Source organism: Solanum lycopersicum, chromosome 1 (genome assembly GCF_036512215.1).
Source record: "Solanum lycopersicum chromosome 1, SLM_r2.1".
Taxonomy (NCBI): Eukaryota; Viridiplantae; Streptophyta; class Magnoliopsida; order Solanales; family Solanaceae; genus Solanum; species Solanum lycopersicum.
The window spans coordinates 74,453,272-74,466,462 of NC_090800.1; the positions used below are offsets into that span (position 1 = coordinate 74,453,272).

General features: G+C 31.4%; 1 protein-coding gene across 5 annotated transcripts; it reads left to right on the top strand.

Moving 5' to 3' along the window:
* The first annotated feature begins 3,856 nt into the window (after positions 1 to 3,856).
* LOC101262656 (DUF724 domain-containing protein 6) lies at positions 3,857 to 10,869 on the top strand. 5 transcript variants are annotated; one of them, XM_004229326.4, is made up of 9 exons: positions 3,857 to 4,492; positions 4,965 to 5,378; positions 6,236 to 6,661; positions 8,478 to 8,556; positions 8,627 to 8,832; positions 8,987 to 9,077; positions 9,165 to 9,425; positions 9,638 to 9,793; positions 9,862 to 10,869. In XM_004229326.4, exons 1-9 carry the CDS (start codon positions 4,034 to 4,036, stop codon positions 10,539 to 10,541), a joined length of 2,772 nt encoding a protein of 923 aa, XP_004229374.1. In that variant the 5' UTR covers positions 3,857 to 4,033; the 3' UTR covers positions 10,542 to 10,869. The 5 variants fall into 5 exon arrangements, with proteins under 5 accessions (XP_004229374.1, XP_069155242.1, XP_010322317.1 ...); XM_010324015.3 differs by having other exon boundaries at positions 3,860 to 4,492; positions 8,714 to 8,832; XM_010324020.2 differs by having other exon boundaries at positions 3,961 to 4,492; positions 4,972 to 5,378.
* The last annotated feature ends 2,322 nt before the right edge of the window (positions 10,870 to 13,191 follow it).

Genomic DNA, 13,191 nt, shown 5'->3' on the forward strand with positions numbered 1-13,191 from the left:
TTTGGTGTTTTGGAAGTAGAACAGAGGCTTATCTATGTTTAATTTTGATAACTAGTTTAGAAGTAAAATCTTTATTTAAAAATAAATAAAATTCACATAAAAGGTACCATAGCTCAACATAACTAATAATTTAAAATAATTTTTTTTTAAAAAATAATATATAAAATTGTTTGACTCTCTAAATATTAATATCTTCGACGAATCAGTAGAATATAATTGGGCAAATACATAGACAAGCCCTAGACTTATCCTTAGTTTTCATTTTGATACTCTTATCTTGTTTTATTTGAATTCTTTAGTTTTATCATTTTATTATATTGTTTAAATATAAATTTTAAATATTTATCTTTTCTTTATTTATATTTATATTCTACAATAACAATTTTACACTTTTTATTTCATATTCCTGAGCAAAAAATAATTGAGGAAGTAGTCTAATTTTTTTGAAAAAAAAATCATTGATGATCCGTCAAAGTCTATCAAATTTTAGCCTTTTAAGTTTTTACGAAATATTATTAGTAATGAATCAAAGTCTTTCTTTATTGATATTAATTAATTTAATAAAGCCGTGTTAAAATACGTATATTAAGTTGAATCCTAATGACATTTTAACAAATAGCGTTATTTGATTGACTTTTTTTCACCTTTAGAGCCTGTTTGGCTCAGCTTAAAAGCTGGTTAAACTGACTTAAAAGCTGGTTTTTGACTTATTTAACTGTTTGGCAATACTCAAAATAGCTTATTTTAAGTTTAAAAAAACTTATTTTAAGCCAAAAGTTAAAAGTTGGGGTAGGACTGCTTTTTTTTTTAGCTTATAAGCTGTTTTATGTTGACCACATTTTTATGTTTTTTCCCTTAATATTTTTATACAATCTCCAAATTACCCATATAACCCTAACATCTCTTTCTTCTATTTTTCCCTTTTCACGTTTGACATAACAACTTCAGCACTTTTATCCAAACGCATAACTGTTTATTTTAAAAATAAGTTTCAGCACTTTCAAAAATACTTTTTTAAAGCTGTTTTTATCAAGCCCATCCAAACGGGTCCTTAATTATGTTTACATCAGATAATTTTTAAAATTTAAATAGTATTATTAAATTTGGCCAACCATAATAGCAACTCAGTGTATAAAAATGAAAAGGAATATTAGTGGTTCTTGAAAATGAGCACATTGAAAATATCAAAACTCTTCGTTTCCTTTTTAGTTGTTAAGTTGCGTATTATTCTTTAGGGCTAATTTAATAAATTTTTAAAATTATATTAATTCGATACTAAAATAAAGTTTAGATACTTAAAATTATACAAAAATAACTATGAATTACATTTTTCATATCAATATAATAAAAAAATACTTTATTTTAATTAAAAGTTCGTTAAGTTTCATATGATTTAACTTTAAAAAAGAAACTCGTGACAATTAAAAAAAAAAGATGGAGTAATAATTAGTATGAATAATTTTTTTCATGTTTTACCATCAACATTAAATACTTTTTTTTCAAACATCTTTTAACACTTTGTTTGAATCATTGTTACCGATTTTTCATAATGTGATGTATTGTATTGTACTCTATTATATTGTATTGTATGGTAGATACAATGTTTGGCTAGAGCGTATTGTTTGTCATTGTTTAGTAACATTTTAATTGTTTGGTATGTATTGTAATTTATAAATTTACCAAAATATTTTTAATAGTATTTTAAAATATTATGTAAATATATAATTGAAAAAAGAAATAAAGTAACAATATGAACACACCTTGTTCTATAAAATAGGGATTTTCATTGTTACTTAGCAATGACATTTAACAATTCAATACAATATATTTTAAGGAACAAACAAAACATACAATACAATAGATAACAATAATTCAAACATAGTGTTAATAGGTGTAGATAATTTTTGGTAAGGAAAAATTCTTTTGGTCACAAAATTTAGAGAGAATAGTAAAATAATATATTTCAAATCATGTTATTTTATCTTTTTGAATATTTTTACCATTTTAACTTTAATACATTTTAATAAAAAAATTAATTTATTTTAAAATAATAAAAAAATATTATAAACTTTTTGATTTTCTTGTCATTTTACATTACTCTGTATGGTAAAATACTTATATCAATAATTATATTTTTAATAAATATGTCAAATCAAAATGCGACAAGTAAAAATGAACGGAAAAATCACATAGTATTAATTATGATGGAGATGAATGTTGAATGGACCCTTATCGATGTTTTTATATCTTTGGGAAAAACAATTATAGGACCAATGACTCAATGAGAAGTGCAAAAAATAATCTTTTTTTCTCTCCATCTTAAATGTCTTATTATCGTCTGAAAAATATATTTTGTTCACACTCAGAAGAAACCTGAGCTTTATATGGAAGAGAATCCCATGTATCATTGTAGACTAGAATTTTGCATTTATTTTTTATATATTAAAAAATCACTTAATAAGTAATTTTAAATATTTTTTACGATCCAAATTATCAATCATCTAATAAAAATGATAATATGAGTAGTGATTAGTGTAAAAATTCAATGGGGTCAATATAAGTAAATTACAATATACTTTGATTCATAAAATACCTTTTATCAAAATAAAACCCTTAACGTTCTCTCCCTTCCGTATTTGTCATTACTTATTTTTTTTTATGAATCTACAAATGTTAATAATATTTTAACATAAAGTAATTTATCGATATTTTTATTTCCAATTGTTTATTATCGATGTTAGTACTTTTATTAAAAATACACAATTATTTATTATAAAAATAATTCTCTACATTTTAAACCTATCAATGGTTTACAATAAACCACCCAAACAAAGACTCAATATTTTATAAAAGAACAAAACTATTGTCAAGACACTATTTACTTTTATATTTATTAAAAGAAAAAATCTGAAATATATCTGAACTTTGATTAAATTAAGCTAACACACAACTATTTTTATTAGGAAAAAGATTATATGAAATATTGCCCAAGCACAAGTTACTTCACCAAAAATATGTTTATTTATAAAATAAAATTATTTTTCAAACACTAGAAAGTTATTAGCAATTTATCATCGAAAGTGACATAGTCACATAAACAAATAAAATTTGAGATCGAGGAAAAAGATTTTGCGAAATATTTCAAAAGCACTAGTCATTTCATCAAAGTATATACTATTTAATTGTAAAATCAATTTTCTTACATTTAAAACTTTTAAACTTTTACTTTTATGTAAAGAAATTTTTGTGGAAATAGCATTAAAAACACTAGTTATTTTTATCAAAATATATATTATTTAGTTAGATTTAAAACTTAGTATCTTATTTTCACCAAGATATGAATACGGGGTTTGAATTTTTATTTTTTTTGTTAAAGAAAAAGTTTTAAGGATAAGTCGCTAAACACTACTTACTTCTACCTAAATACATAATTATTGATTTATACACTACAATCATCACTACTCAAAAAAATTAAAAAATTATTGATTTATAAAATTAACCATCACGCACGAAAGTGGCACAAAACTGTTTTTTAGTCATCTTTATCAAAGCACGTAACTATATTTTTATAAAATTAATTTTGAACAGTCAAAACTTTATCAACTATATATTATCATCTCACATAAGTGAACTCTCCATCTTTATTTTTTAATACCATTTCTATCTAACAATATTGACTTGACAATAATTAAAAAATAAAATAAAACTAAATACATAAAGAAAATACCATATAATATTTTAAAAATAAATGTATAGAGCATTTATCAATTACTTTTATATTAAATCAGATTACTATCTTTTAATTAATAAAATAAAATAGATGTTTTATATATGGCAAAAGAGCATAGGAAATGTCGCCAGATTATTTGTTCCTTCCCGCCTTGGGCGCCAACTGTTAAAAATTTCTGAAAAAGAAAAAAAGGTGTGAAAAAATATGACGTCAAAAATGGAAAAAGAAAAGGGGAAATTGGGAATTAAACATGTTAGGGCTTGAATTCCCTTTCGGATTTTGACAAAAGCCCTAAAATACAATATGCGTGGTGGTACAAGAACTAGACAGAAGCAGCAGCAGCAGCAGGAATATCTCACGGAGGGCTCTACCGTCGAAGTTACTTCCGACGAGGAAGGATTTGAGGGAGTTTGGTTTGACGGAACAATCCTTAATTACAGTTTAAACAAGAAGAAAGTGTTGGTTGAGTACCGGAGTATACTTGCTGATGATAATGGGTCCAAACCATTGAGGGAGTTGGTGCATGTTTCTTTTGTTCGACCCGTGCCTCCGCTTGAAATTGTTGAGTGTTTTGGGTTACACGACGTCGTTGATGCGTCTTACAAGGACGGTTGGTGGACGGGTGTTATTACAAAGGTTCTTGACGATTCTAGGTATCAAGTGACTTTCAATAACCCACCGGACGTACTTGAATTTTGTGTTTCCGACTTGAGACTTCATAAACAATGGGTCAATGGGAATTGGGTCTTACCCGGCAAGCAGGTATTATCATTTCGTATCCGTCTCGTCTCTTCTTTCTTCGTTTCACTATGCTTTTTTTTTCTTACTAGGGTTCAGCAATTTCTTGTCTTTGGGTGTTGTGGGTACAGATTATTGTTTCTTGCATGTATATTTCTGCTGAGTGATTGGGGTATTTATAGGGTAATATATTGTGTTTTGGTAACATTTTTTTGTGTTGAATAATAAAGTGAGTTTCTTTTTATTTAGAGAGAAATAGGTTTTGCATTTCAAGGTAGTAAAATGATTTCATTTAGGCATTCATATTCCAGCAAAACATCTTTGATCATGCCAAACATTCAATTTAACCAAACACTTCCTCTGTTTCATCTTTTTTTTCCGCATTGTTTTCATTTCTACTTAAAGCTCTTAGCTTTTCTTGTGTAAGGTTGTTTTCCGCGTGAATTCTTGATTTCTATAATTGTCCTCTTATCTTGTCATGTCTAATTGTCGAAAGAGAACAGACTCATTGATGTTTAGTGTGGGAAAGAATGTGGAAGTATTGTTCGATAGAGATGACCGCCGTGATGCTTGGTTCCCATCCAAAGTCCTTGAACAGTTAGAAAATGGCTCTTTTTTGGTGGAGAGGTATCGGACAATCGACAAAAAAGCATCTATTGACAAAGTAACTGTTGATTCCTTCCATATCCGTCCTTTACCACCACATATCAAAAGGAAGAAATTCAATTTGCTGGAAAAAGTCGATGCATTTTATGATCTTGCCTGGTGGAGTGGTGTTATCACTAGAGAGCTTGCTGATAGTAGGTATATTGTCTTTTTTAAGCACACAAACATGCAGAAGGAGTTGAATGACTTTGATTTGAGACCTCATATGGATTGGAAAGATGGGCAATGGTTTACTACCTCACGGGTATGGTCCATTTGAATTCCTTTGTTTTTCAGGTCTTGTTACTTTTATGGTATCAGATTTGTTCTTTCTTTCCTGGTGGTCGTAGTGGTTTAGTTGTATCAGAATAATAATAATTATGGTGGAAGTGATTTTATTACTGACCTTATATAATCCTTCTGCTGCTGAAAGGTGTAAATAGCAAAGCACCAGACTTAGTTTGCAGCCGCCTCCCCTCTTCCCCAAGTAACAAACCACGCCAATCCAGGTGAAATGTGTCCATTTAAGTTGAAATATGAAAGCAGTCCATGCATCTGTATTTGACGTTTGACACTCTGAAGAGATGTTCCTTATTCCTAAGTTGTGAAAGGTTTAATCCTTTCTTTGTTCATTGAGAGTTGGCATTGTGCCTATCAAGCTATTCCCTGTATCAGGATGTGGCGATCAGATTTACCTTGATTTTGAGCAAGATATACGAATTAGCTTAATATTTCCTCTGAAAAGTATATATGTATAATAAAAGACAAATAATGATCTTCTTCTACTGTTATTGGATATTCCTCAAAATTTACTTAGGTGTTAGCATTTGCTTTATACGTTATGTCTTTTCCTTGTCTAATTCATTGTTGAGTTATTTCACTTTCTTAATTGTGTATCTGGTTGTGAATATAACTTGAGCTAAGACTTGCTTATGTGATAATGCTCTCAATTGATGAGACTTTATACCGTGTAAGCAAAGTACATGGGATCAATTAAGCTAAATGGTTAGAGTGAGGTTTGTTTTGACTTTCTGGTTTGTAAGATCTTTGACCTGCATTGTTGTGTTGACTTCAGTATTATCTACTTCACTATTGCTAAAGCTTATCCAAATATACTTTCAGGACATTCCAATTCCTCCAGATTGTCAAACTAACGGAAGCAATAACTGCACTGACACTAGTATTTTAAAAAAGGACACTCCACTTGGCAGATCAAGCATTATGAATGAGATCTCTGAGGAAAAAACACCACAATCTATTAAGCTTATGGAGGATCTTAATGAGCCACATTCAACTGATGAGATTTCACCAGAGGAGACATTGCAAAATGCGCTTCCCAACTGTGATGCTGCATCTCCACAAACCCCAGAGCCGCCCAAAGACATGTCACTTGAAGCATGTACACTTCGTTCAAAGCCTTCTAAAAAACCCCGCACAAAGAGTCCCTTTAGTCAGTCCAGCCCAAAATCTGAATATGCTGAAATGAAAATATCAGCACCTTTAGCTGGAGATGAGCAAACCCATAACCGCTCTTGGCAGAACAGAACTGTAAGTCATTTTACGCTGCCAAATTTTTTCTTGCATATTGTGTGTGTGGAGATCAGTGCTTTTTAAAACCATCACCTTGTTTCTTAAAGAACTTAAGCGATGTGAAGCGTGTTGGTGTGTTTCATAGGTGAAGCTTTGAATGTCAACTTTGATGAGTTTGATTGATAATCAGCATTATTGTATATTGGATGCTAAAATTAGTTATTTTATTTGAAATTTTCTTAATATGGTGCTGTCTATCTAATTAATTGGCACCGTTTCCTTGTTAGTTCGTCCCAAAATGAATTTCACCTTTTCCTTATGAGACAACTAAATAACATCATCCCCATTTTATCCTTATTGGATTCCACTTAACACTATACCAATTAACTAAATCTTCTCTTATTTCTTAATAAAAACTGTGCTTAATTAAATGGCGCCACATAAATTAGGACAGAGGGAGTACTAAACAAATTCATATGTTTAGGATATCTTTTCATTATCCATAAATGTTCCACTTAGTTCATTTCTGCTTTCTTCACTCTCCATGAAACTTGTCACTTTTTTGCGCTTTTGATCAATAAAAATACCTTCCAACTATGAGGAGGAATCTGTTTCTCCATTAGCCACCTCTCTGGTTTGAGGTCTTGTGATAAAGAAAGGAACATGAGGTGTAGAAGGACAAAGTAAAATTATTTGTGTCCTGTGCAACATAACCTTTTATAATAGTGTTAAATGATCTGTTTATTGTTTGCGAAAATGTTTCTTGTAGTATTCACTCCAGCATTGAAGCATAAACTAATATGCTGTTATAGTAGTAGCATGACAGATGATGAATCGTGTCTCAATTGACCAGTTTGTACCAATACTCAATTTGAAGCAAGGTGCAAGTTTTGTGAGCTAATTGGGTCTGGTTTGTCACATAACCCTTCAAGTTGGAGAAGCCCACAAGCCAATCTCGGGAACATGAATGTTCAATGTGCTCAGCTTATCTATTTTTTTTGCGTTTCCTTTTCTTACCTGACTATATTAGCATTAGTTTACTATTTTGCCTCTAACTATCTAAAAGAACAAGTCATCTGACCAGTCTAAGGCCAATAGCTCTCAACATTTACTTAGAACTCACCTATTTGGTTACTGCAATGATGAAAGTTGAGCTGCTTATTAAGGTTTGTTTGTTCCATTTTATAATTTTTAATTTTATCTTCATCTCTTCGATCTATCCTCCATCCATTTGAAGGATACTTAACTACCTGCAGTCTCCATCTTCTAATCTAGATCAAAGGTTCCTACACCTCAAACATAATTATATACCTAGCAGAAGGTTTCTTCTGTGGGTTGTTTGCTATGACTTTACTCTCTCTTGCTGGAGGTTCTATAAATCTTATGAATTTGGTGTGAGTTGAAGGTATTGCTTCTACCTTTCCCTATTTTCCCTTTGTTCATACTTTTCAATAGTTACAGGCAAATGAGGGATTGCAAATGAGTATTTGCTTATGGGTGATTTTTTTAGATTGCTCTGTTTTCAGACTTTACCTCGTGGGTTCTTGTTTTAGTTGTGACTTGTACTCTCTTTGAAAATTTCGCTTGAGCCTGACCAATTTGTACATTTTGGGGAGCCCAAAAGCTTTGCCTTCAGGCGGAGCTGCTCCTTCTGAGGTTTGGCTTGGGTTCACCACTAATTGGGTTGTGAAAGGTCAAAGAAAGTTCTTTATTTACAATATATTTCTTCCAGTTCTAATTGTGTCAATCAGAGTTCCTACTCAGTACATTCATCTAACTTCTCCAAAAATGAACCAGAAAAAAATTCTTAGTGCACGCATCCAAATTTTTGCAGAGAAAGAGATGTCAGGAACTTGGTGTAAAAAAGAGTGGGGCACTTGAGAAGTTGCGAGGCCTAAAATCTCCTTCAAGAGGTATTATTTGGATCCTTGGTACCTTTTTGTACTTTTGAAATCTAAATACAATTCTAGTGCTGCTCAACAGGTAACAAGGGTATTGCGATAGAAAATGCTGCTGAAGTTATTCAAAAACGCTCTACACGTAAAGAAACTGATGTTCCTGTCGTCATAGGGTTGGAGTGTACTAAGGTTAGGAGTTCGAAGGCTAAAAGATCTCGTCTGATTAATAATGAATCTTTGGAGTCTATTGGAGATCTGAAGCAGATCGATGCTGCTATAGATGATGTGCAGGTAAGCAGAGATTCAAAGGCTATAATATCCCTCAAGCTATTCTCTTTGTTGTTGTGTGCTTTGGTAGTTCTAACTTTATCACTTATGTTGAGTCCATCATCTTTAATTGGTTTTTTCAAATCGCTTTGTAGTTCTGATTTTGTCTTTTCTCTAGGATACCAAACACTCCGGTGATGGAGGGGGCAGTAGTCAGAAAAGGAGAAGGGGACGACCAGCTAGGAAACTACCTTCAATTATCCCAGCAGGTATTTGTGTACATTCCTTGGGTTTTCAATTGGATGTGGAATTTGATTTTAGTTTTCTCCTGAAGTTCTTCTGTTCTACTTTTGCAGTTATGGAACCAATTGGAGATCATCGAAATGATGAGAATTCAGGTCACGTCGAGCTTGCAATTATGGAAAATGAAGTCGGTAAGGAGCAACTTGAGGTTCAAATGGGGCACAGCAGAAAAAGAGGCAGGACGAAGAAGATAAGTCAAACAAAAATGTCAAATGAGAAAGCAGTTCGGTCTTTGTCCCAGCAGCATGAGAAGCATTATGTGAAGAGGGAAAAGCGACAGCAAAAAAGTGTAAATATTGAATCTCAAGTTCAAGGTGAGTAATGGCTTCTGTAGTAGTTGTCACAATTTGGGGGGGGGGGTTGATGATGGCAATTTGATGCATGATTTTGAATGTCGTATGAAGATTGCTTCGAGCACAGCTCATTTTGATGCAACAAAGAGTAACAACTTATATGCTGCAGTTCTCTTTGTTAAGTTTCTCCGCCCTTTTCTTATTTTTTAAAACCTCCCATTGGCCTTCTGTAGCTTCTGTAGACTCTTCTGGAGTGAAGCCTGCTGAATCAAACAGGGCAACCGATGGTGAGGAAGTTCTTGCTGAAATACCCTTCAATGGATTTGATGATCAACCCCTTGCAAAGTGGTTTGAAGAAATACAGGCTCCAACTTCTATTGATGGATTGAGTAAGCTACTGACCTTTCATTAGTTGCTCCCTGTTCTGGCTGTTTTTTGATGATATTTTCTCCTCCAGGAGTTTCACCTGCATGTAGCCCGAAGCGATGTGCTGAGATGAGGGAGAAACAAGACATGCCCATGCAAACTCCTGCCAACAGGACTCCAGCAACCCAAATTGAAACACAGAGCTTGCCATTTGTGAAAAATACACTACTTTGGTCAACTATTGAAGCCATGGATATATTCAGGAGGATTCCTCAGAAGCCACATTTCACTCCATTGGAACAGTCTAAAGAGAGCTCCCGTGAAGGACAAGCTATAGGTTATATGGTAACTTTTTTAAGCATAGTAGAGAGGACTTCTAGACTTCAGTTTGACGATCCTAGAAGCACCTTTGAGGAAATCATGGAGACTCTCACCGACTTGGAAACCCATGGATTTAATGTTCAAGCTGTACGAGATCGTCTAAGTGAGTTACTGTTGATGAAAGATAAGCAGGAAAAGCTTGAAAGTCAGGTTGCAGGTATTGATAACCAGATCATCACGCATAATATGGACAAAGAACGTATTGATGGAGAGATTAAAGAGATCAATAAACAAATTGCAGAATTACAGGATAAACTTTCCCTGGCTACTTCGAGGAAGGAGGCTAAGGATCGTGAAATTGATGGTTTAAGGTCTAGGTTAATGGGTATTCAAGCAGGGACAATGAAGGCACACACTGAATTTGACAGTCTTGCTAGTAAACCTCTGTAAATGCTACCAGCCAGTTAGTCACTATTGATGGTTTCTCTTGAATCATGGGTTGCTGCTATTTAATCAAAATCTAGTTTCGTAGTTGGGTAGGTGTTTTGTCAAACCATTTGGCTATCATGCCAAATGTGTATATGTCCTGTCTAGATAACTTTGTTGGAATAGTACATGTTTTCGGATGGTCTAATAGTTTAAAGCTTCAGACTGACTGCTTTTTGTGGACGTCAAGGTTCAAAATGACTTTGGACACTGATTTAACCATGGGTTTCCTCCTGTGAGAGGAAATAGTTATGTGATGAATCTGATGCCGTAGTTGTTTGTGTTTCTGTTAGTCTTTTATCCTCTTGGTACTTTTCAAAAGTAGTTTCTGTTTCTTTTGTGTTGAAATTTATCTCTTTGGACCTTTAAAGTACAATTTTCTGGGCATTTGGGTTGATTTTTAAACTCCGGTTTTCGCTTTGCTGTTTATCTTTTTAGGAGAAAGACAATACTTCATTTTTATTTGTCATTTTGTGTGTTTTGAAACATAAATTAGATCACGTTAATTTGATATTTTAAATAAAAAAATTTAGATATTAAAAAATTATATATTTTGTTTCAAGTCAAACTAGGTCATTCTTTTTTAAACGGTTTGGAAGTTAAAGATGCGTCAGAGTTGATTTGCTTCTCATAATAGTTTTTATATCATTGCATTATTTATATTTGTAAAATCACGACTTCCATGGTTCTTTCTAACCTTGTTTTTTTTTTAAAAAAAAAAAAAGATTGTTAATGTATTTTTGTTATTCATAATTTTTTATATTATTATTTTTAAAATAAAGTTTTATAGGACTTGTATTTCGTGCGTCGAGACTTATCACTTATGCCTAGTCTCCCGCCAAGTAAACCTTTTTGCCTCATGCCTTAACATTTTAGAACACTCGGTATTTTGTTGCTTAAAGCGTGTACGGAATAAGTCTTTTTTTTATTATTATTTTTTTATTTTCATTTAATAAATGACATATCTCGATATTTCGATCTACTCACCACAAACATCACAGGCCTCCACACAGTGCATGTGTGAGGGTTGGAACAAATTCAATTGAGTCATACGTTGATGCCTACACTAATTCTCTTGTAGTTTAACGTAAATATAAACTTGTATAATTTTATTTACGATTTAAAATTTTATTTAAAACTCTACCATTTTTATTCAAATCATGTATAGTATTTAAAGTTTAATATATATTTGGTCGTGAATCAAATTCTTGGTGGCTCTCAATAAATGAAAACGTGTTTTCTCTTTCTTTACCATTATATATTCATTTATCATCACAATAAATTAGTTAGTTAAAGATTTCAACTGCATACTCATTTATACTGCTAAAGCCAGTGGCGGAGCCACATGCCAATTAGGGCTTTCATCTCTACCTCTTTCGGCGAAAAATTTATCAATTTTATATAATTAAAATAAATTTTTAAGTATATATAGTAGATATCGAACCCCCTTCGACTATTTTGAGTGTCTATCTCTTCAATTTTTGAACCCCTTATTGATAAATCTGGCTCAACTACGGCCTATAATTACTTTTTCCTACTTTTCTTAAACATTATTGATATAACATATCTTTTTTTTTTATCTGCTTAAAATAGAATAATATATTTTTTATTTGATAAATATTTAATATAATATTATAGACATCCAAAAAAAAAAAGATTATAATATGTTTTCCGTATATTATTGCTATTTGCAAGTTGAAATACTAATCAATTGTGTCCAGATTTTAAAGCTAAATGCCGTGCAATAATGGGTACGTTATTTGATTGAAAATGATTGTTGCTATGTTAAAAGTAAAACCAATATTAATGTGAAAATAAATAAATACCCAAACTTTTCAATTTCTAAACACTTTTTTCTTTATTTGTTATAAATTTATTTCTTAGTTACTTGTAAAACGCGAATTTGATATAATTGTCAAAAGATAGTAATATCAAGAAGTGATATGACAAGAAAAAAAGGATGAAGATTTAGGGTGTGTTTCATATTTTTTAATCTTTTCATAATTTATTGGTCAATTTTTATTTAGAAAATAATTCTTGAAATAAGAGAACTCATTAAAAGCACCTGACACTCTACACGGCGGAGTTAGGATTTTAATTAAAAATATCTATATATAAAAAAAAAGTAAAATTAATTGAAGTTAAAGAGCGTCAACATGTGATAAAAAGAATATCAATCGATATATAATTCTGCCACTGCACATCCCATAATATTTATCTAATTTATATATAAATATTTTCGAAACGATAACATTTTGCAAAATGGATCATTCAAGATGAAGTAAATGTAAAGAGGGGACCAAATGGTACAAACCCATCAAGCATCTAGTACACCTACAGCCTACAACTATTCAATTCTAGTTAATGTACATTAAGAACATCCTAAAATATTTCTATACAGATCAACCACCTCTCTGTTTTTCAACATACCCTTCATTAATATATATATATATACATATATATATATCCGAATCATCTATATATCGCAGCGGATTCAAAATTTTTATCATAAATTTTAAAATTAAAAATATATTTTTTGAAATTCAAACCCCCTCAACCACTATGCGGTTATATTCAAGAGGTTTAATATCTTTCTAATAATTTTATCGTTGCT

Bases quoted from the DNA above. Each gene is read 5' to 3' on its own strand.
- LOC101262656 (XM_004229326.4), top strand. From the start codon at position 4,034: ATGCGTGGTGGTACAAGAACTAGACAGAAGCAGCAGCAGCAGCAGGAA. The intron at 5,379-6,235 runs GTATGGTCCATT...ATATACTTTCAG, and splicing joins AATGGTTTACTACCTCACGG to GACATTCCAATTCCTCCAGA. The intron at 9,078-9,164 runs GTATTTGTGTAC...CTACTTTTGCAG, and splicing joins ACCTTCAATTATCCCAGCAG to TTATGGAACCAATTGGAGAT.